The sequence below is a fragment of the Thamnophis sirtalis genome, unplaced genomic scaffold, assembly GCF_051295495.1.
Source record: "Thamnophis sirtalis isolate CommonGarterSnake01/CBP01778 unplaced genomic scaffold, rThaSir2_p1.2 scaffold_13, whole genome shotgun sequence".
Classification (NCBI taxonomy): Eukaryota; Metazoa; Chordata; class Lepidosauria; order Squamata; family Natricidae; genus Thamnophis; species Thamnophis sirtalis.
In genome coordinates, this window is record NW_028261393.1 from 2668095 (window position 1) to 2691339 (window position 23245).

The following is a 23245-nucleotide window of genomic DNA, read 5'->3' on the forward strand; positions in this document are numbered from 1 at the left end:
ACAGCCAGGTTTTGACGGCTTTCCGGAAGGCCTGGAGAGAGGTGAGGGTCCGAATCTCCGCGAGGAGTTCGTTCCAAAGGGCCGGAGCTGCCACAGAGAAGGCCCTCCCCCGGGTAGTAGCCAGGTGGCATTGGCTGGTGGACGGAACCCAGAGGAGGCCGACCCTGTGCGATCTAACGGGTCTTTGGGAGGTAATTGGCAGCAGGCGGTCTCTCAAGTACCCAGATCCAATACCATGAAGGGCTTAAGCAAAGTATTGACTATTTTTCCACATCACACGTCCCAAAATATTCTAACTTCCCCTTTTTCATGATTTCCCTTGGCTTTCCCATGCGGCTTATCCCCTCCTCATTTCTGATTTTTGCCAACCCAGCTTACACGTCAACAGCCGCCTGTAAATCCGCATTTCAAATTTTTATGACCTGTGCAGGACTGTAAAGGAACAGAAAAGCTGAATTCAATTCATAAGCAGAGTTGAGGGCTGAGCCTACCTATTGCTTCATTTAACCACCAGGTTTCCTGTCCCAATTGTGGTCGCTAAACAAGGACTCTACCTCTATGAGATAGGTGGCTTTGTAAATCCTGTTAAGTCAGTAAATAAAACGACATTCTGAAAATGTAGTCCTCTGGCAGACCAAAATTCTTAGCTGCTTTTCACATCTTAAAACCTTTCTGGCAACGCAAAGCAGACAAAAATAAGCTAAATGACAATACATGGCGTTTGAAGATGGGAGGACAGAAAAGCGGTTAAATGCTATTTTAATCTCTTGACGGTTTTACTATTTTTCACCGACACTCATTTTATTATGTCTTTTATTTTTAGATCGGCTTGCCCCGAGCCTGACCCTTCCAAGCAGTTAGTAACTTACTCTAGGGCCAACTGGCAAACTTTTAGAAACCGAGTTAAGGACTCTTCAATAGAACCTACTGCCCCTTTCTTGGCAGCCTGAGCAGAAAGGAAGGGGGGAAAAAAGGAATATCACTCTCAGAAATAGACCATGACTTCATTGAATCCTTCCATCGCCCTTCCCAAAAATAATGGGAGCCCTGCAGGAAGAAAAAACCCTTAACAAACAGCTCCAGCGGACCAAGGATAAGAGAGATTTCCTGCCGCAGATTTCAGATTAGGGACGGCGTGAAAACTCAGGTTCTTTTAACGTCGTTGCCTCCCTTTGAGGTGTTGTAATATAGTTGCAGAGCCACGCTGAACCACACAGGAGAAAACAAACTCCTAAAACTGTATAACATCCTGATAGTTCATAACATAACATCCCGAGATGTGCCCTACCAATGACGCCCAGGATTTGACCATATATAGACAGAACTTCCCTGAGCAGATGATTAGAAATTGTACTTTTACAGGCTGTTTTTAAGCACATGCTGATTGCTCCTCCTGCCTTTGTCCTACCTCAATAAAAGGGGCTCTCAGACCCCCAATCTGGGTCGCTCCATCCCGAGAAAGATCGTGTCCGTGTCTTTTCTCCACACTGGCCTCATGGACGAACCACGGGAACGTTACATTGAGGGAGGGGGAAAAATGGAAGCATTTCATGAGCCAAGGTGGCGCAGTGGTTAAATGCAGCACTGCAGGCTACTGCTAGATCAGCAGTTCAGCGGTTCAAATCTCACCGGCTCAGGGTTGACTCAGCCTTCCATCCTTCCGAGGTGGGTAAAATGAGGACCCAGATTGTTGGGGGCAATATGCTGACTCTCTGTAAAACCGCTTAGAGAGGGCTGAAAGCCCTATGAAGCAGTATATAAGTCTACTGCTATTGCTATTGCTATTTGAAGATCCCAAGCAATAGGACTACAGGTAGCCCTCAACTTAGAACCGTTTCTTCACTTAGTGACCGAAGCTAAAACAGCGCTGAAAAAATGAACTTCTGACCGTTCTTTATAGTTGCCAGCAGCCCCGATTTTGATCACGCAATCAACATTCGGGTGCTGGGCGAAGGGTTCGTATTTACGACGGTTGCTTGCAGAGTCGTGGGATCACGGGAACCCCCCTTTTACACAATCAGGAAGCTGTTCGAGTTCGATCCTAGGCAGAAGCCGTTATTTCTCTCTCTCTCTCCGGGGCACAATGAGAAAACATCTGAACAAAACTCCTCGTTGGTGACAGGAAAGGCATCTGGCCAGGAAACACCCAACTCCATTCGGTTTGCCCAGGCTCCACCCCGCAAGGGATTACGGGGTCATTAAAAGAAGAGGAGTCATTCGCTTAATGATCGTGGCAGGAAAGGTCGTAATACGGGGTAAACCTCACTTTGTAACTGTCTTGCTCAGAAATGGAAATTTGGAACTCAATTGTGGTTATATGCCTGCAGAAAGAAAAGTAACACTGCCAGGGTGTGTGTGTGTTATAAAACCAACTTTTGCAATTCCTAGCAAACCTCAGGAAATGGGAAGGGGTTTGTTCAGGTAGAGAATCAGCTTACAAGGAACAAAGCAGGGCCTTTCTTCCTTGTTTCGGAGGTTCTGGGCCCAGTTCCCAGTTCCCGGGCCAGGCCGAGAGATGCTTCATTCAGGTTTGTTCCCAGGTGAGGGATCCAGTGACTGCAGAACCAATCGGAGGAAGGAGAACGCCGGTCTCTTTTTCTGCAAGCCAAGAACCGGTGGGAAATGAGATGGGGAAAGAAGAGCGGAGAGAGAGCGATGGGAGATAAAAGCTCAGCCACCTTCCCTAAACAATAGGTCTCCTTCAGCCGTTTCTCAAAAGGTTCATTTGTGCTCTCTGGAAGCGGATTGTCGCAAAGAGGCAACTGTGGACTTTCTGGTTAGAAGAACTTTAGAAGACGGGTAACCAGAAAGCCCAGGTGCCTCTTTGAAAAAGCACCTTTGGCACAACGGTGGCCTGGATGACTGAGAATCTCCACAGAGACAGGGCTTCAATTGTGCATTTGGGGATGGTCTTAAAAAAAGGATAAAGTTTACCCCTCGGTTATTCTTGTTAGGCATAATTACTGATTATACAGTTGTAGAGATTTAACCTGATTTTGCATTTAATAACCGCAGCAAGACTGTTGGTGGCGCAATACTGGAAAAAGGAAGATTTGCCTACTATCCAAGAATGGACGTTAAAAGTAACAAACCTAGCTGAGATGGCTAAAATAGCAGCATATCTCAAGGACCATTCAAACGAGAGATATAAACTGGAGTGGAGAAGATGGATTGACTATACACTCAAAATAAATACGGGACTAAGAAATTCCAGATAGTTTATGACTGAAGAAACAAGGAATGATATAATCTATTTAGAGCTAGCCTAGCAAAGAGGAGTTAAAGCTCAAATGAAAGATGATACTAACTTTTTTTTAAAGTTTATTTTAGAATGTTTTTGTTAAAGATTTATACCCTGTATTGGTTCTGGGAAGCCGGGGGGAGGGTGGGGGGAGGGAAGTAAATATTTGTAAGGTTTTTTTCCCCCCAAAATTCTCTATAAAAAAAAATTGTGCACTTGAGGATGCTCTTGTGCCTTTTATCTTTTGACACATAAGCCCTGCAAGAATCTCCCAAATACTGAAAGAAAGAGAAAGCAGGGAGGGAAGGGGGGGGGGGAAATCCCTTCCTCCCACAGGCATTTATACAGATTGCTCCTTCTAAGAGATCCGTCAACGCAGCTCACCGTTGCTGGCGAAATAATCTGCCGTTGGGGAACTCAAAGCAAGGGGGGGGGGCATTTGGAGAGGACCGAAGCCTTATAATCCAGGCAGTCCTCGACTTACAACTGTTTTAACGACCTTGCAGAGTTACGGCGGTGCTGGAAGCGACTTATGACTGGTCCTCGACATTTACGACCGTCACAACGCCCCTGCAATCACAACCTGGGTGCTTGGCAACCAGCTCGCGTTGACAAAGGTTGTAGCATCCCCAGGTCACCTGACCGCTGTTTAAAACCTTCCTCGGGGATGACGGACCTCCAAGGAGGGGGGGAAACGGACGGACCTCCAAACAAGTGAAGTCAATGGAGGGGAGGGGGGAAGAAAGCTGGATTCACTTAACAATTGCGTCAGAAAAGGTTGTAAAAATGTAAAACTCACTTAAAAGACCGCCTTGTTTAGTGACAAAATCCTGGTCCTAAGTTGAGGATTGGACAAGTTGTTCCCACTTAGTGACCGTGCACAGTTCCCCTCTCGATGGCGGTTGTAAGTCGAGGTCCTGAGAAAGGAAAGTCCCGTGGCTTGTGGAGTAAGCTGCTCACCTGGTGGCTCCCCCCCCCCCCAACCAAGGCATTTCTTTGTCTTGGGAGCCTCTCCCAGTCTCAGGGGCGGAGCCAATTCCCAACCACACCCCTTGAGTCACGCCCGCTGGAATGCCCGCTGCGTTTGCAAGGCCAAATCTCCAGGTGAATAACTGCACCTTCAATCCGCCTTATGGCTGGAGAGCCGCTTCCCTTGGTCGATGTTAAGGCTCGGGGGCAAAAAGGTCCATCCCCTGAAGAGGAGAATATGTAAACACAACAACGGATAGAGTGGGTGGAGTAGAAGGAAAGATAGGAAGGAGAGGAGAAAGGAGAGGAATAGGAGAAAGGGAAAGGCAGAGGAAGAATGGGAGGGAATGCAAGAGTAGGAAAGAGGGGAGGGATGGGAAGAAGAGGGGAAGGGTAAAGGGGAGGAAGGGGAAGGAGAGAAGGGAAAGGAGAGGAGGAAGGGAGGAAGGAGAGAAGAAAGAGAAGAAAGGGGGTAGGAAGGAGGGAGGGAAGCAAGGAGGGAAGGAAGGAGAGAAGAAAGGAGGGAAGGAAGGAGGGAATGTAGGAGAGAAGGAAGGGGGGAAGGAAGGAGGAAAGGAAGGGGAGAAGGAAGGAAGGAGAGAAGAAAGGAGGGAGGGAAGGGGGAAGGAGGGAGGGAAGGAAGGAGGGAAGCAAGGAGGGAAGGAAGGAGAGAAGGAGAGAAGAAAGGAGGGAATGTAGGAGAGAAGGAAGGGGGAAGGAAGGAGGAAAGAAAGGGGGAAAGGAAGGAGAGAAGAAAGGAAGGAAGGAAGGAGGGAAGGAGAGGAGAGAAGAAAGGAGGGAGTGAAGGGGGAAGGAGGGAGGGAAGGAAGGAGGGAAGGAGAGGAGAGAAGAAAGGAGGGAGGGAAGGGGGAAGGAGGGAGGGAAGGAAGGAGGGAAGGAAGGAGAGAGGGAGAGAAGAAAGGAGGGAATGTAGGAGAGAAGGAAGGGGGAAGGAAGGAGGAAAGGAAGGGGGAAAGGAAGGAGAGAAGAAAGGAAGGAAGGAAGGAGGGAAGGAGAGAAGGAAGGAGTGAAGGGGGAAGGAGGGAGGGAAGGAAGGAGGGAAGGAAGGAGGGAAGGAGAGGAGAGAAGAAAGGAGGGTGGGAAGGAGGAAGGAGGGAAGGAAGGGGGAAGGAGAGGAGAGAAGAAAGGAGGGAGTGAAGGGGGAAGGAGGGAGGGAAGGAAGGAGGGAAGGAAGGAGGGAAGGAGAGAAGAAAGGAGGGAGGGAAGGGGGAAGGAGGGAGGGATGGAAGGAGGGAAGGAGAGAAGAAAGGAGGGAGGGAAGGGGGAAGGAGGGAGGGAAGGAAGGAGGGAAGGAAGGAGAGAGGGAGAGAAGAAAGGAGGGAATGTAGGAGAGAAGGAAGGGGGAAGGAAGGAGGAAAGGAAGGGGGAAAGGAAGGAGAGAAGAAAGGAAGGAAGGAAAGAGGGAAGGAGAGAAGGAAGGAGTGAAGGGGGAAGGAGGGAGGGAAGGAAGGAGGGAAGGAAGGAGGGAAGGAGAGGAGAGAGAAAGGAGGGAGGGAAGGAGGAAGGAGGGAAGGAAGGGGGAAGGAGAGGAGAGAAGAAAGGAGGGAGGGAAGGAAGGAGAGTAGGAGAGAAGAAACGAGGGAAGGAAAGCCCTTCAAAAAAACAAAAAGAATGGCAAATCAAAGAAGCTGTGTGGAGGGAAAGGGCACTTGGGCTCCTGGCTATCCCACTCACAGCTGAACCTGAGCCCTGGTTTCCTCTCACCACGCCCTGGTTACGACCGACACAGAATGCAACAGACTCCTTTGCTTAGTGAGCTAGCAAGAAGCAGTCAACTCCTATTTCTCCTTTCGGCTCCCCACCCCCATCTAGTGGCCATTAGAGGAACAGCCCAACCCTGGGTCAGAATCTGATTTTAGCTTGTTTTTGTGTATTACCCTGGCGTTATTAGTTGAAGCACCTTTAACCTTTGGCGTGGATTTCAAGGGGTGGCTCTTGTCCACAGAGGGCAGGGTCCAGGGCCATGGATGAAATCCTGCAGTTGCCCTGTGTGGCTCAGGCTCCCGTCTTGGGTGGCTTCATGCCCCCCCCCCCAATTCTTTTGAAAATTGCCCCTTTCTACTTCGTCGTTTTACTCATTCCGTGTGCGGCACAGCAAAAGAGCCGAGGTGGCGCAGTGGTTAGGGTGCAGTACTACAGGCCACTTCAGCTGACTGCTATCTGCAGCTCGGCGGTTCTAATCTCACCGGCTCAGGGTTGACTCAGCCTTCCATCCTTCCGAGGTGGGTGAAATGAGGACCCAGACTGTGGGGGCGATAAGCTGACTTTGTAAACCGCTTAGAGAAGGCTGAAAGCCCTATGAAGCGGTATATAACTGCTAAAATGCAGCGCAGTGCATCGCTTTCACAGAAACAACCTGTACGAGGCGTTATTAAAAAACAAAAAAACACCGGAGCTGTGAATTATTTTTTAAAAAACGTACAGCACAGGTGACGAATGAAATCATGGATAAAATCAAATTGCCCAGTCCTGATGGAATCCAGCCTGATGTAACAGCTGTGCTTACTACTGGCAAATCACTTATTTATTGGTTTTAATAAACGGCCTTAAAAAAAAAAGTGGGGCTGAAATTCGCACGGTGGATAAGGAGAACGCCGGGGGTGGGATGTGCGTTACTGGGAAGACGCCATGATACTGGACACACCTGAAAGAAAGCAGAAGGGGAACGGGGTAGTGAAGAGAGAGATTCAGGGTATGAAACGGACTTCGGCTGATCCAGATGAACAATCACAAGCTGGCGAACTGTAGAGCAGGGGTATCAAACTCCAGGCCCGTGGGCCGGATCCAGAGGTGGGTTCCCACCGGTTCGCACCTATTCGGTAGAACCGGTTCATCAAATCTACCGGACCGGTTAGAAGAGGTTCCACCAGTGGACCCGGAAAGCGGGCCACACCTACAGAAGATGTTTCAAATTTTTTTTGAAACCCACCACTGCTAAAGGGTTAGGGGTGCAAGGATCTTGTAATTTGACAGCTTTAAGACTTCCATGCTTCAATGCGGGAGTTCCTGAGCCAACGTGACTGGAGGAGGAATTCTGGGAGTTGAAGTCCACAAGTCTTAAAGCTGTCAACTTTGAACACCCCTGGGGGTTTTTCTTTCTAAAGGGTTAGGGGTGCAAGGGTCTTGTAATTTGACAGCTTTAAGACTTGCATGCTTCAATGCCAGAGTTTCTGAATAGCTACTTGGACAGACCTAAGTACTAATTCATAATTTCATATCACATGGGCAGCAATCCACTCCCATAAAGGAGGCCACACCCACAGAGTAGGTTCGAACAATTTTTGAAACCCACCATTGGCTGGATGGAGCCCGCAGGGTGCTTAGATCTGGCCGGCAGAATCAGAGCTGGGTTTTTCTCTGGCAGAGTGCTTGGGCCCCCACCGACCCTCTGGTTTGGGGGAGGGAGGGATTAAAGGAGTGAGATGAGCAGAAGAAACGACACTCACTGTCAAAGTCTATTTTCTCCACGATGTTTTTAGGCTTGATGTTCTCTTCCTGGTTGCAAATGAATATTGTCCCAGGCTCCGTTTCTACCCAGCCGTATTTGCTCATCCAAGACTTCAGCTGATTATCTGCAACCAAAACGAAGAGTTACAAGCTGGGGGGGCGTGTGATTTGGGCTAAAGAGAGAATCCTGCATTTCGTTAGAAACTCTCTTCCTCCCTTCAAAGTTTATGAAAACGATTATCAATGCAAAATATAGAAAGAAAGAGCCAAACTGTGAAAGCAGTGGAGAACTCGGAATGGGAAGAACAACATGAATTATATAGCTAAGAACAACCCAGGAATGGCTTCACCACGTGGAAAAGCTAAAGAGAAATGTAAAACTCATTGGCTTCCCATTTTAACATTTGCTTATCCTGTCACCTTGAACCATGAGACAGGTGGCATTTTGATAGCTAGAACTGATGTCAGCCTCTGCATTGCTATCGCTTCGGCTGCCATGAAACGGGGAGGGAGGGCATGGTATTTGGGAGGGGTTACTCATTGTGCTGGAGGAAGGTTCTGGATTTCACCGACTGATCTGACTACGCATGCGTGGTTGTTTCCCGCCAGGACTAACGGCACCGACATTCCATCTTCGTGATGCCTTTTGAAGTTATCTCACACCTGACACTTGCAAGAATTATGATTGGACTGGGATTGTGATGCCAAGGGGTGGGGAATGGGCTATTCTATATATCAATCGCTTTCGCGCCTTAATATCCAGACTTCGCTATGCTATGCCTTTAATCATTCTTAATTAGTAAAAGTACACTTGATTTCCACGCATGGAGTCTCGTGGTCTTTCTTTCCTAATTAATTAATGAAGAGGAGCTGACAACTGATAGCTAGGACAGAGAGCTGTCAGTGTTCTGGATGCCCTAATTAAATCATGAGCCTCGAACCAAATTTCAAAAGAAATCCAGTTATATATTAGGAGCTTCATGTCGGCACCTTCCCAAGTGAAGCCAGCTCTCATCCCATGTAATTTACGGCCCCAATCATGACCCTGTTTCCCCCCCCTCCCCCAGAGTGTGTCATCAAGCACATTGACCAATGGGGCAATTTCGTGGGTTTTACAGATCGCTCCCCTCCGGCCGCTGTAAGTAACCCTGGGAAACAGCCTTGAGAGCGTTAAGTGTGGAATGTGCATCTGTCTTTTACTGCCATGTCTTTTCATCAGTTCCCCCCACCCCTTTCTTATGGCAACTCGAGAGCAGGCCAGGGATGTTTTGCGAGTTGACAACAGATAGATAGGCAGGACAGACAGATTAATTAGATTGGTAGATAGATAATTTTGCAAATTAACATGTAGGTTAAAACACAATATTCCATGTTTTTCCTCATATCCCTCCATTCTAAATATCATCAGGCTCCAAGGAGACAACAAAACCCACGTGACAAAGGGAAGGAAATTATATACCGGCCTTTACGGCCACTCACCTGTTAGATCGCCCAACATTTTGGCCAGAAGCCACCGGTCTATGTGCTGGTATGTGATTCCAACTACATGGCAAATGACTGCAAAAGGAAAAAGGGGACACTGAGAATCCTAACCGGGGTTTAGGTCTTAAGGTGTTCCCCCCCTTCCTTGCCCCCCCCCTCCGGCCTCGCCTCCTCATCTCGTGTTGTTTGCAGGGCAAGCAACCAGGGGAAATGGCGGGCATTGGCTGCACATGTGTTCAAATATTTTCAGGGAGAGCTTATTGTTTGGGGGAGGGCTTTAGCGCATGTGCTCAAAAGCCCGATTGGGTTTATTACCTGAGGGGGTGTCTTATTTTCAGGGAAATAGGGTATTAAAAGACATATAAAGCAAGGAAGGGAAAAAAACCTCCCTCCAAGGGCCACTACTTGAGACTTGAGATGGTATTGGACCTGGGTACTTGAGAGACCGCCTGCTGCCAATTACCTCCACTAGACCGATTAGATCCCACAGATTAGGCCTCCTCCGAATTCCATCCGCCGGCCAGTGTTGACTGGCGACTATCCGGAGGAGGGTCTTCTCTGTGGCTGCTCCGACCCTCTGGAACGAACTCCCCGTGGAGATTCGAACCCTCACCACCCTCCAGGCCTTCCGCAAAGCCCTTAAAACCTGGCTGTTCCGACAGGCCTGGGGCTAAAGAGCTGTTGCCCCCGTCTCGAATGGTATGACTGTTGTGTGTTTTAAATAATGCATTGTTATGCTTTGTTTTCTTAATTTTTTGTCTGTATCCCCCTTCCCTGATTTGAGTTGTGAGCCGCCCTGAGTCCCCTTTGGGGAAAAGGGCGGCATATAAATATAATAAACAAACAAACAACAAACAAACAAACACCCCCCACCCCACCCCTAAAAGCAAATTACAATACTTTTGACTTACATTTCCTAACCGAATCTTCAAATCCAACGATCCCATCTAGCAGTTTCATGTTTTTATCCAGAGCTTGCTGTTATTAAAAAAAAAAAAATCAGAAATAAGAGAGGATAGCCTTGCTCAAGGCCAGGACACGGTCAATGACAGATATTGGTCTACATTCCGACAACGAAAGCATCAAAATTTACTGTTTCAGGAGATTAAACAAAAGCAGCACATTTTTTAAAAAAAAACTTTTGTAACTGACCTAACAATCCGACGCATATTCAACAACTACTTCTTCCCAACAACCAATGTGTCATTCTGCAGATGTTCCTTGGACTGCAGTATAGGAAGTCCTTGACTTATGACCACGATTGGGACCCACATTTCCATTCCTAAGCTGGGCAGTCGTTAAGTGGGTTGCGTCCGAGTTCACAACCTTTTTTTTTTTTGGCCACAATTGTTAAGTAAAGCAAGCGGTCATTAAGCCAATCCAGGTTCCCCCATTGACTCTGCCTCGGCCAATTGGGAAGGCTGCCGCTGACGACCACGTGACCCAGGATGCCACAACCGTCATATAAATTCATGCCGCTTGCCAAGCGCCCAAAGTTTGATCGGGTGACCATAGGGATGCTGCAAAAGTGCCACTTTTTAAATCATAAATACATATTTTCAGTGCTGTTGTAATTTTGAACAGTGAGGAAATGAACGGTTGCAAGTCTATATTAAAAGTATTTATTTCGCAAACACAAACTAATTTGATTCCCACAGCCTTATCAGTCACGACTGTGTGAATCTACTAATACGGTTGACTTACCTGTGCTCTACATGGGGCAGCCCTTGAAGAGTATTCGGAGACTTCAACTCGTCCAGAACGCACCGCGCGAGTGATTGTGGGTGCACCTTGGTACACCCACGTTACACCTATCCTCCGCGAGCTGCACTGGTTACCGATCAGTCTCCGGATACGCTTCAAGGTGCTAGTCGTAACTTATAAAGCCCTTCATGGTATTGGATCTGGGTACTTGAGAGACCACCTACTGCCAATTACCTCCCACAGACCCATTAGATCTCACAGGGTCGGCCTCCTCCGGGTGCCATCTACCAGCCAATGCCACCTGGCTATTACCCGGGGGAGGGCCTTCTCTGTGGCAGCTCCGGCCCTCTGGAATGAACTCCCCGCAGGGATTCGGACCCTCACCTCTCTCCAGGCCTTCCGAAAAGCCGTCAAAACCTGGCTTTGCCGGCAGGCCTGGGGGTGATGAGTTCCCTCCCTTCTCGACGTGTATGGTTGTGCGACTGTTGTCTACTTTTATTATTTGTATTTTGTCTTTTATGTTCCCCCTTTTTTTCCCCTTTGAATTGTTCGCCGCTCTGAGTCCTCCCGGAGAAGGGCGGCATACAAATAATAAAATACCAATACCAATACTTACCCAGAAAGACTGAAAATGACAGTTCTCCAACAATTCCCCCAGGTATAAGATCTGACGGATCGGAGACTCTTCTTGCTGGGAGCAGCAGAGTTAAGGAATGCTAGATAGGAAGCTGGAGAAAAGCATGGAATTCCTCCCCGCTCTATCCCAGGATCTTTTGGACCGGACAAGCTATTAAATGCTCCCATGCTTGGTCTCTTTGACAGAAAGCCACTGGAAAGAGACCAGAAGTATTTGAAATGTAGTTTTACGTATAAGGCAGGCTGACAAAATCAGAAATGAGGAGGGGAATAAGCCGCCTGGGGAAGCCAAGGGAAATCATCAAAACCATTAAAAAAGGCAAAAGTTAGAATATTTTGGACAGGTGATGTGACACCTGGAGAATAGCAATAGCAGTTAGACTTATATACCGCTTCATAGGGCTTTCAGCCCTCTCTAAGCGGTTTACAGAGTCAGCCTATTGCCCCCAACAACAATCCGGGTCCTCATTTCACCCACCTCGGAAGGATGGAAGGCTGAGTCAACCTTGAGCCGGTGAGATTTGAACAGCCGAACTGCTGAATTGTATTCAGCTGAAGTAGCTTGCAGTGCTGCACTCTAAACACTGCGCCACCTCGACTCCTTAATAGGACATCCCTCACTTAATCCTCCTTCAAGGAAAGGTTGAAGGCAAAGGAGGTCCAGGCAGAAGAACAACATCATGGCTTCAGAATCTAAGGGGCCAGCTTGGACAAAACCCAGCAGCCTTTTTGTATGTGGTTGTTGATAAAAACAGGATTGCCAACATCAGCATGAACATCCGATGATGGATATGGCACAAGAAGAAGAAGAATGCTGCCCAGCTAAAATAGAGGCTTCTTAAGTACACCTGACCATACCTCCATCTATCTGAGTAAGCCTGATGGCACATTTGGTGGCTGGCTCAGGAATTCTGGGAGTTGAAGTCCACAAGTTACAAAGGGACCTGTTGTGACTCAGCAGCAGCTTGCTGTGAGTTGCGTCAGGATGCAGGAATAATGAGCAGCTGTTGCTCGTTAGGGTCGTCTTCTGCAGACAAAAGACGGATGGTGCACACCTTAGTTGCAGAAGTTAATGTTCGTGGTTCGTCGTGTGTGGTTCATCGTTTTGAGATTCAGAGGCACTTGGATAAGTGATTTGCTTTCTGTAAACCTGGTTTGCTGTAAGAGCTTTTTGTTTTTCCTTTTGCTGTGTAACTTTTTGCCAGAGACTTTATCTATGTTTATTTTTGGGCTCGCAGCCAACTTGAGCCAAGACTCCCCAGGTATCCAATGGCCACCATGTCTCCTTCCACCCTTCACGGCGTCGACACCCCGTCCAGGGTCCTCCACTCTAAGGACGACCCACCAGCACCCCTACTGTCGGAGTTTGACGGCAGCTCTAACAGCTCCGGCCGAGCCCTAACACCCTGTCCAGGGTCCTCCACCCTCTCCAAGGCCGACCCACCAGCCCCTATACTGTCGGAGTCTGGCGGCAGCTCTACCGACTCCTGCCGGGCCACCACAGGGACCATAGTTGCCCGTTCCTGGTCTAAGCCCTCGTTCTCCATCTAGGCCTTTTCCTGGTGAGCTGTGCCTGGTGGGGAGGCTTCAAGTCCCAATAGGGACCTGGGGGAAGTTATCTTAGAGCACAAACAGGATACGCGAGCCTGGTCAATCATGCACTTGCAGAGTGTGAAGTCGGTGTGAGGAAGGTTGGTCAGTGCCTTGAGGAGGATCTGGGCAGTCACTGAGACTTGGAATAAGTTAGGATTAAACTGATACCTAGAGGAGAGAAAAGGATGGCGAGATCAGAACCCGGCAAGAATCGTGCAGGAAAACCAACATTTCCGCTCCAGGGCAACCACTGCAGGATTTCTCCCTCTAGAATTTATTTAAGAAATGTTACGTGGCTGCTCAAACTCAACTCTCATTGACTCCAGGACATTTGCCAGGATAAAAGACGTAAACAACAACAATGGAAAAAAAAGCAACAACTCCTTTCACCCTCTTGCCAATGACCAACAACCGAGTCAGCAGATGGGCTCCATCCCGCTTCTGGATCCCCAGGTCTGGCCTTTGGGGCTCCGTTGGTAGATGGTGGAAGCGTCAAAAGATCCGCAACTCACAGTTTGAGCACAGCCAGATTGGCCTCCAAGTCATAGGCGTTCTCTTTGGCCTGGGTCTCCACGTAGTGCTGCAGAGTGACAAGATTTTCTGGGTTGTATCTGAAAGTCAGGAAAAGATGGAACAGCTGTCAGGAGGGGACGTCCTAAGGACCAATGGAGGCAGGCAGAGGTGACCAGGGACAAGCGGTTTCTCCCAGGCATTGGCATCACTTATTGCATTGAAAAGCTCCAGTTCCCCATTCCTACTCCTGGTGTCTCCTTGCACCACCTTCTCCTCTCTGAGCCTGACGTCTGTCACTCTCAAGAGTGAAAGGCCTGTTTGTGGAGAGGAACGTCTAACAATGCATGTATTTCTTAAATTTATATAGCAATAGCAATAGCAGTTAGACTTATATACCGCTTCATAGGGCTTTCGGCCCTCTCTAAGCGGTTTACAGAGTCAGCATATTGCCCCCAACAACAATCCGGGTTCTCATTTTACCCACCTCGGAAGGATGGAAGGCTGAGTCAACCCTGAGCCGGTGAGATTTGAACAGCCGAACTGCAGTCAGCTGAAGTAGCCTGCAGTGCTGCATTTAACCACTGTGCCACCTCGGCTCTATTATGCCGCCTCTCTCACCCGGAGGTGAGTACAGTTTGTACAATCGTTTAAAAGTTTGGTAAATCTTAAAGAATATAAAGAAAATCTTATTGCATTCACCTTATTCAGCAAAGGGGCATAATTTCTAACATGACTCTAGACGACTTACAATCAATTAAGAAAAAGAACAAAAGCATCCAAACCATAAATATTAACACTAAAATTGATTTTGTCGTTCCAGTTGTTGTCTACCCACTGCAGAATGAAGGAGGCCTCCTCCGCATGTTTTCAACCAATACGATCTCAGGCTTTCCTTTGCCAATTGGGCCCCGGCAGTACTTGCCGATGTCCTAGATCCATCTTGTTTTAGGTCTTTTTTCCCCAACATTCTTTTTAATTGTCTTTTAATACGAACATTTCATCATTCATTAAACAGTGTGCCATCTGGGTACAAATTTTTTGTGTCATAATAGTTAAAGCTTACCACCATATTCATACATAGATACATACATACATGGTCTTGTTGTATCGGGTTGTTTCCCGTGTAAGATTGAGATTGTCTTGGCAACGTTTCAGCGAGGTCTCACTCGCCATCTTCAGGCTGGGTTCAAGAGCCGAGGTGGCGCAGTGGTTAGGGTGCAGTACTGCAGGCCACTTCAGCTGACTGTTATCTGCAGTTCAGCGGTTCTAATCTCACAGGCTCAGGGTTGACTCAGCCTTCCATCCTTCCGAGGTGGGAAAAATGAGGACCTGGATTGTTGTTGGGGCAATATGCTGATTCTGTAAACCGCTTAGAGAGGGCTGAAAGCCCTATGAAGCGGTATATAAGTCTAACTGCTATTGCTAACTGCTATTCACTCGCCTAAAGATGGCGAGTGAGCCCTCGCTGAAACATTGCCAAGACAATCTCAATCTTACACGAGAAAAGACCCGAATACAACAAGACCAGCATACCACCTACACCCATGAAAATCCATGAATATATATATATATATGTGTGTGTGTGTGTGTGTGTGTAAAATAAGAATATATAATATAATATAATATTCTTATTTTAACACTAGTACTTAAAACTTAACATATCTGTTGTTGTAACATTTCTCTTCTTAATTTATTTAACTTTATAATATCTTACTTTCATATTTATTCTCTAACCATTGATAGACTAGCTCTCATATAATCAGATTCTTCCTTTCCTTTAATTGCAAGTGTTAATCTTTTCAATTCTGCACATTCTAATATTTTTTTAATCACATTTTCATCTGTGGGGACCTCTTTACCCTTTCAACTTTGTGCAAATACAATTCTAGCTGCAGTTATTACACGAATAATCAAATATGCATTTTCTTGACTATATTTTCCTGACAAGATACCCAACAAGAACAGTTCAGGCTTAAGATTTTTGTTTTGTTTTATTTTAGGTCTTTCTCATGGACGCTTTTTAAAATTGATTTAAAACTGGCAAAGATGGGAAGGAAGAGAGCAAGACTCATGCATTGGGTGCAAGAAAGGAAGCCCAGGGTCTGTTTGATCAAGTGGAGGACCAGCTCCCACCCCCACCTCTCCAGGGATCTCCTGGTGGTCCCTATTCCCACCTCTCGAAGACGAATGGTGGGAGAAAGGGAGAACCCTCAGTTTGATTTTAAAATCTAATAATTATAAAACTGGGAAGTTGACTAATTCCTTCCGCCCCATCCCGGTTTCTCCTCCCCAAATCCCTTTTTTGTTTGAAGGTAAAAAGGAGATGCGGGAGAGCAGGAATGCTGCCGGCCCGCCGAAGACGTGGGGTTCCTGAGCATGAGCAGAGCGCCATCCTCTCTTCCTGGCTAAAAGGTTTCAGACTCTTCGGGAAATACCTGTCGATGCCCTTCAGCAGCTTCCCGACGCTCGCCCGCATCTGCTCGAAGGCCGCCATGGCTGCGGAGGCAGGAGACGAAGAAAGGGGCGGAAGCGGAAGAAGCGAAGGAAAGGAAACTTCCGATTGGAGAGGCGCCGGACTTCCTTTCCCGCTCTAGGCTTTGCCGGAGGCCTGCGGAGCACGCGGCGCTCGCGCGCGCGCGCAGTGGAGACCGGGCGTGCCCGAAGTCGCGTAAAGAAGACGCGTGGGACTTCAACTCCCAGAATTCCTCAGCCGACAGAATAGGCGCCTTCCCTGGGGCCCAGCAAACCCACTGCATTGTGGGAGTTGAAGTCCGCACGTTCTTAAGAGCGGCTGAGGATGAAAAACACCGGTCCAGAGCCACCTTCTCCGCCCCGCCCGCCTTATAAGTAGCCCCGCCCACTTCCCGCCTCCTTGTTAAAAGCATGTGCTCTTTGACAATGAGGGCTAGGAACTTGATTTTTTTTTTCTTCATCACCCCTTTTGAAAATAAACTCTCCAAATATATCCTAGCTGGGTGCGACAATGATAAAAGTTTATGAATGACTCCAAGCCTCAATGAATAAATTCAGAGGGGCTGTAGATTGCAAGGGGGGGGATCTATCTATCTATCTATCTATCTATCTATCTATCTATCTATCTATCTATCTATCTATCTATCTATCTATCTATCTATCATTTCCCAATCTGCTTCTCTGATCAGCTACCTCAATGCCCCCTGGCAGTGCCAACCAAGGGGGGGGGGCAGGAAAGCAGGCTGGGAGCCCCCCATTCCAGCATCTCTGCAACTTACCCTACTGAACTCTGCTACAGCCTCCCCATCTTCCAAGGGCTTTCTTACCCTATTGGTGGCTGCATGGGCATCAGGGATGGGGCTGGGGGCTTCAGCATCCTGTAGTCTCCAACCTTGGCAACTTTAAGACGTGTGGACTTCAACTCCCAGAATTCCGCAACCACCCATGCAAGCTAGGGAACTCTGGGAGTTGAAGTCCATGCGTCTTAAAATTGCCAAGATTAGTTATCCCTGCTTTTAACAAGTCTTGGGCTCTTGCAGCCTAGAGATTTGCCCCCATGAGATGCCCAGCCTAGGAGATAATCAGTCAGCGCAGACCAGAATCCACGTGGGTGGGAGGCACAACGGATGGGAGGTTTCGAGCATCATCTGCCCCCCCCCAAAGTAAACAGGATCTTCTTTTGAACCTATATCACTTTTGGAAAAGCCCCAAAGACCCCAGGTTGCATCTCACATGTGGGTGGGAATGCTTTGGACAAAAAGGATTGCCATTCTTTTTATGGCAAATATCCATTTTAGGGTTGATTTATTCAATGTATACTGTTCCCCCTTACCACCACCACCTCTTGCAGGAAGCAATTCTTGGCAGTAAACACAGTGAAAAACATCAGTGTAATTCTCTCTAGAATAGATTAGATAGATAGATAGATAGATAGATAGATAGATAGATAGATAGATAGATAGATAGATAGATAGATAGATAGATAGATAGATATGATAGGTGGATGGATGGATGGGTGGGTGGGTGGGTGGGTGGGTGGGTGGGTAGGTAGGTAGGTAGGTAGGTAGGTAGGTAGGTAGGTAGGTAGGTAGGTAGGTAGGTAGGTAGATAGATAGATAGATAGATAGATAGATAGATAGATAGATAGATAGATAGATAGATAGATAGATAGATAGATAGATAGATAGATAGATGGATGATAAGGAGGAGAACCTTGTGACTTAGTGGTTAACACAACTGCTTAATATGTAATACAGCACAGATTCAAATCCCAGTACAGGTATGGCTAGCTGATGAGAGCTAAATAGCTTGAAATAGATCTATACTAGTCTCCCTTTATTTATTTATCAGCACAAATGCAACATAGATAGATAGATAGATAGATAGATAGATAGATAGATAGATAGATAGATAGAAGCAGCAAACACATGTAACTATCATCTGTCTGTCTGTCTGTCTGTCTGTCTGTCTGTCTGTCTGTCTGTCTATCTATCTATCTATCTATCTATCTATCTATCTATCTATCTATCTATCTATCTATCTATCATCTATCTATCTATCTATCTATCTATCTTGGCTGTATGTGTGTATGTTCTAGTATAACTCTGGAACGCTTCAAGCAATTTCAACCAAAATTGGTATACAGATGACTTACTTTCTGGAAAAAAAATATTGTGGGGATAAGATTCAGGCCCCTGGTATAGAGTCTCTTGCTTGAACAAGGGTTGGACTAGAAGACCTCCAAGGTCCCTTCCAACTCTGACTCTGTTATTCTGGTCCGGGAGGACCTTCCCAAAACATTCACAAAGTCGAAACCAACAGCATTCTAAGCACACATTGCTGTAAACTATCTGTTTCCCCCTCAGTGTGGCAGGAAAACTCCAATCAGAATTTTTTTTAAAAAAAGATTTTGAGAGGGATTAAGAACAGATTTGGGGCAACCTGCAGATTTGGAAAGACCCCATCCACACCTAAACTCTAAGAAAAGTCTTGATGAGCTCTGGATCAGCCGAAAGGCCCTTCATCTTTCAGCCCCAGAAATCTGCTCGCCCACATTAATCACGCTGCAAATCAGGAAGCAGAACCTTACTGAGAAGGTCACCCGTATCCTGACCACAGAACGACGCCTACACACATGCAGAGTTTATACCCTTCAGCCTGCACAATAGGGGAACCCCTGAACAATGGATGTTCAAGAAAGAGCAGCTCGGCTGGAGATTTCCACCCGAAACCCTCAGGAGGACTTTGAACTACTCCAGCGGGTTGGCGGAGGGACCTATGGGGAAGTCTATAAGGTAACCTCAATTGTCCTGCACGGGGTTTGGGTTCGAGTGCTGCTCGGGGCACCCTTTTCCCAGCTGTGGGGATTGCTTAAACAGTTTTGTTCCGTGCATTAACAAACACAACAAATGTAGATCAAGATACAAAAAAAAAGGCAAGGTGCAAAGTTATTATTATTATTATTTTAAAGTTAATATTAGTTTGTGGAAGTTCGGGTCACGTGATATAGGGGAAACTGATCTTGTTAGTCTAATAAATGAAGCATCTCCAGCTGTTTGCAATGCATTGAAATCCTGGTTGTATCTTAATTAAAACCCATAACGAAGGTTAATCTGATGGTTGAGCAATAAATGTAATTGTCTTGGGTGAAGTTCTCGAGCAGAAGCAGGCATAAAAGTACAGAAGAGTGGACTTTTTTGATTCTCATCAGTGGTCCCTGACTCCATCCGTGGCTGCAAATTCTATCATTTAATTGGCTTTCTGTGGGCAAGAAGGTATGGGATGGAATGACTGAATCTTAGCAAGGACCAATTATTTGTAAAAAAACAAACAAATTTCTTGCAACTAACCTGTTTAAAAGCCAGAAGAATTTGGTAGCCCCCTCACAAATTGCATGACGTCATTTTATTAAAGGCTAAATAATGAATTTAACCAAAAGGCACAAGCCTGCAAAATGAATAAAATTTGGTAGTTGAAAAAAACCACTCTTACATTATTCCTGATTGTTTTGCTTTTCTTTCTCTTTCTTTCTTTCTTTCTTTCTTTTTTTCTTTCTTTCTTTCTCTCTCTCTCTCTCTTTCTCTTTCTTTCTTTTTTTCTTTCTTTCTTTTTCTTTTTCTTTCTTTTTGTCCGAAACATATTGGAAATAGCAATAAGGGCAGGCAGTCCTGGATTTGGGCTTTGTATGGCTCTCTTTAGGGAATGTAAGAATTGGATTTGATTTAATTCGTATGCTCATACTGATTGGTTCATGAAATCGGTTCCAATCATCGATCAATTAGGCAGGGAGACCAAAATCTGTTTTAAAAGTTGCTTTTTAAAAGCATGTTAATTTACCATACCCCCCGAGGGACGTTTGGAATTGAATCAGTTTGACGTTCCGTTTTAACAGTGTTTCTCAACCCTTAGCAACTTTAAGATGCGTGGACTTCAACTCCCAGAATTCCCCAGCAGTCTGGCTGGCTGGGGAATTCTGGGAGTTGATGTCCACCAACTTTAAAATGCCAAGGTTGAGTCACATGGCTGTATAGAATCATCCTTGATTTCAAAAAAGAGATTATTTTATCATTTTTGCCCACCAATGGAAACCTTGCGCCGTGCAATCCTCCATTAATTTCACTTTAATTGCTGCAATTTTAGCCTTCTCTCTGCGAAGATTCCTCAAAGCTGCACAGATGGCAGAGTGGGGGGCAACCCAGCGTAAAGTTTCCTGTTTACTACTATAACTTTCTTTTGTTGTTCTTTATTTACTTGTGGGTTTTTTTATACCCCTGTAATCAAACAAAGCTTCGGAGTTTGGCTAGATGCATATCATTACCCAGTATTTTTTCTTCTTTTTAAATAATGCCTGCAAGAAAACGATGTTTGTTTCCTCCCTGTTAGTTGTACCCCTGCTGGAAGAAAATTCAGGCTTTTTAATGGCCCATTGACAAAGGTGGTGGGGGCTATATTAAGAGTAAACATGCCTAAAAACATGTTTCTCCATTTCTTATCCAGGGAAATATAATATTCTGCCTTTTCAATATTTCCCAGGATATATTGTGGGAATATATCCTCTTCTTCTTCTAGGGTGCTAATGTTCTGCACCCCTCACAACTGAATTAATGCCTTTGCTTGAAGAGACCCCCCCCCTCACCCGTTTAGCCCAGCAAGGAGCTAAATATCCTTTCTTTGCTCCATTCTATTTTTGCTATTAAAAAAAAAACACACCCATCCTCAGCTGTTATCACACACGTCTCTGTATTCCAAGAAAGGAAAGTTTGAGCAATCTCAAGCTGGCATGGCCACAGTAACCCCCAATGCTGCCTACGAAACATAAAAATCTTGCTTGAACAGCACAAAATGGGGATGAAAATAATAATCACATAATGCAAAAACAACACCAAAAAACAGCCTAGCTGAGGGCAGCAGCTGTATCCTCTGCCAGCAATATACAAAAACGTTTTCAGCTGACTTCCACTTTCTCACTTTCCCTTCCAAACTGGGAAATGTCAAGAGAAAGCCAAGAAGGAAGAGAGAGACAGAGAGAAATGGATGGTAAGAAACCAGAGTCTGGCCAAACCAAGCCCAAGATGGAGGAGGTGCAGAATTAGAACTCGGCTCCTGAGCCAAGGCGGTCGTTCTGCCCTTTGTAGTTCCACTTGCTCGATTTAAATCCAGTTTCTGTCCCCTGCCTCTGTCTTCAAAAATAAAAAAATAAACTCAATTAGGAGCCTTACTAAAATTGGGGAAAAAATTAGATTGCGCTTGAAGTGGGCAGACTAACTTTAAAAATAAAAGATAAAGAAGGCACAGAATATTACTTAATATGGAATAGATTTTATGAGTGGTTAGAGCAGGGGGGGGTCCAACTTGGGAAAACTGGCTGGGGAATTCTGGGAGTTGAAGTCCACACGTCTTAAAGTCCCCAAGTTCCCATGGCTGGCTAGGGATTCTGGGAGTTGAAGTCCACATGTCTTAAAGTCTCCAAGTTCCCATGGCTGGCTGGGGAATTCTGGGAGTTGAAGTCCCAAGTTTGGACACCCGTGGGTTAGAGGTAAGAGGTAGAAATTAGAGGAAGAAAGTATTGAAAATGTATTGAAAATAGAGTTTCCAACTACAATCGTATCAATATAGTGAACGAAAATGTAAATCAGCCAATATAAAGAGATTCTCAGTTAAAGTTAGGAGCCGAGGTGGCGCAGTGGTTAAATGCAGCACTGCAGGCTACTTCAGCTGACTGCAGTTCAGCAGTTCAGCTGTTCAAATCCCACTAGGCTCAAGGTTGACTCAGCCTTCCATCCTTCTGAGGTGGGTAAAATGAGGACCTGGATTGTTGTTGGGGGCAATATGCTGACTCTGTAAACCGCTTAGAGAGGGCTGAAAGCCCTATGAAGCGGTATATAAGTCTAACTATTGCTATTGCTATGAAAATGATTTAGTTGTATTATTACTATTGTTATTAGTTCCTGGGTTAATATTTATTGCTGCCTTTTGTCTGGCTCTTTTTTTTTAATGGTATACTCTGACAATACAGTGCATTCAAAATGTTTATGAATAAGAATATTTTTTAAAAATAAAAAAACTTTTTAAATTAACTTTTGGGTGACTGTCTCCTCCTCAGGCAAGGAACAGAGAGTCGGGGAAGATGTCTGCCATCAAAATTGTAAAGATGGAAGCAGGTGAGGAGCAAGGAAAAAAATTAGGCCAGGGTTAGATTCAACCTTGGCGACTTCAACTCCTATATTCCCCAGGTAGCCCGTTGTGACTCAGCAGACGTCTTCTGTGAGTCTTTTCAGAATAAAGAATAAATAAATAAAAGAACGGATAGTGCCACGCCCTGGTTGCAGGAGTCAACGTTCGTTCCTTGGTTCGGGCAACATTGATGGATCATCAATCGTGGTTTATGTAAGATACACTTGGAGAAGTGCTTTGATTTCTGCAACCCTGATTCTTAGAGACTTTGGAAGAAGTGCTTTGTTTTCGTTTTGTTCAACTTGTGTTGCCGTAAGAAAGATTTGTTTTCATTCCGTTATCTGGTCAGAGACTGTATTTATGTTATTTTTGGGCTCGAAGCCAGTCTGAGCCGAGGACTGATCAAGAGAGTTCCTTTTAAGTTTGTCTGCCTGCCGTTGGTTATCAAGCCGAGAAGGGGGGATAGAACATAGCCGTTGTGTAACCTTCCCAGCTTACTTCCCACAAGCAGAGATGATGTGGGGAGCCAGATCTGCTTAACGGCTTCACTATTCACCACTTACAGTGATTTCCCTTAACAACTCTGGCAAAAGAGGTCGTAAAATGGGGCAAAATTCACTTAGCAACCGCCTTGCCGGACAAACAGACACCCGGGGGCTCCATTGTGATCGTAAGTCAAGGACTCAACAACGTAGTAGTGAGGATGTTGGCCATCGGAGCCCTGCAACATCTGGGAGGCTCAGATCCAGCTGTTTCAATAAAGGAGAGTATTTGTAGCATGCAGTATTTGACATGAGGGGTCCCTGGTGCTCGCTGATCTTGCTTGTTTCCTTGATGACATTGCATTACCCAGCTAGGTAACACCATCAGTGCTGGAAGGGAGGGAGGTTTGCGGAGAGCAGGAGGTGGAGGAGGAGAAATGTGGCTCCTTGGTGCTCTCTGAGCTTGGTGGTTTTCTTGCTGAAGTTTCATTACCCAGCTAGATAACATCAT

General features: G+C 46.1%; 2 protein-coding genes across 2 annotated transcripts in view; one reads left to right on the top strand and one right to left on the bottom strand.

Annotated features, from left to right (window-relative positions):
- Positions 1 to 6627: 6627 nt before the first annotated feature.
- On the bottom strand, positions 6628 to 16164 carry EIF3K (eukaryotic translation initiation factor 3 subunit K). The gene is made up of 8 exons (XM_087727251.1): positions 16042 to 16164; positions 13606 to 13704; positions 13141 to 13261; positions 11481 to 11555; positions 10072 to 10138; positions 9158 to 9235; positions 7678 to 7803; positions 6628 to 6875 (listed from the first exon to the last, which is right to left on the bottom strand). Exons 1-8 carry the CDS (start codon positions 16098 to 16100, stop codon positions 6844 to 6846), a joined length of 657 nt encoding a protein of 218 aa, XP_087583377.1. The 5' UTR covers positions 16101 to 16164; the 3' UTR covers positions 6628 to 6843.
- A 2501-nt stretch (positions 16165 to 18665) lies between these two features.
- MAP4K1 (mitogen-activated protein kinase kinase kinase kinase 1) overlaps positions 18666 to 23245 on the top strand; it is a 42210-nt gene continuing 37630 nt past the window's right edge. Inside the window, 2 exon segments of the mRNA XM_087727947.1 lie at positions 18666 to 18873; positions 22182 to 22239. Of these exon segments, the coding sequence (XP_087584073.1) occupies positions 18763 to 18873; positions 22182 to 22239 (169 nt within the window). The 5' untranslated portion in view covers positions 18666 to 18762.

Excerpts from the sequence above, each read along its gene's own strand:
- EIF3K (XM_087727251.1), bottom strand. The coding sequence starts at position 16,100 with ATGGCGGCCTTCGAGCAGATGCGGGCGAGCGTCGGGAAGCTGCTGAAG. Across the intron at positions 13,705-16,041 it reads CTGCTGAAGGGCATCGACAG|ATACAACCCAGAAAATCTTG; the intron begins GTATTTCCCGAA and ends CCTGACTTTCAG. Across the intron at positions 13,262-13,605 it reads AATCTGGCTGTGCTCAAACT|GTATCAGTTTAATCCTAACT; the intron begins GTGAGTTGCGGA and ends TCTCTCCTCTAG.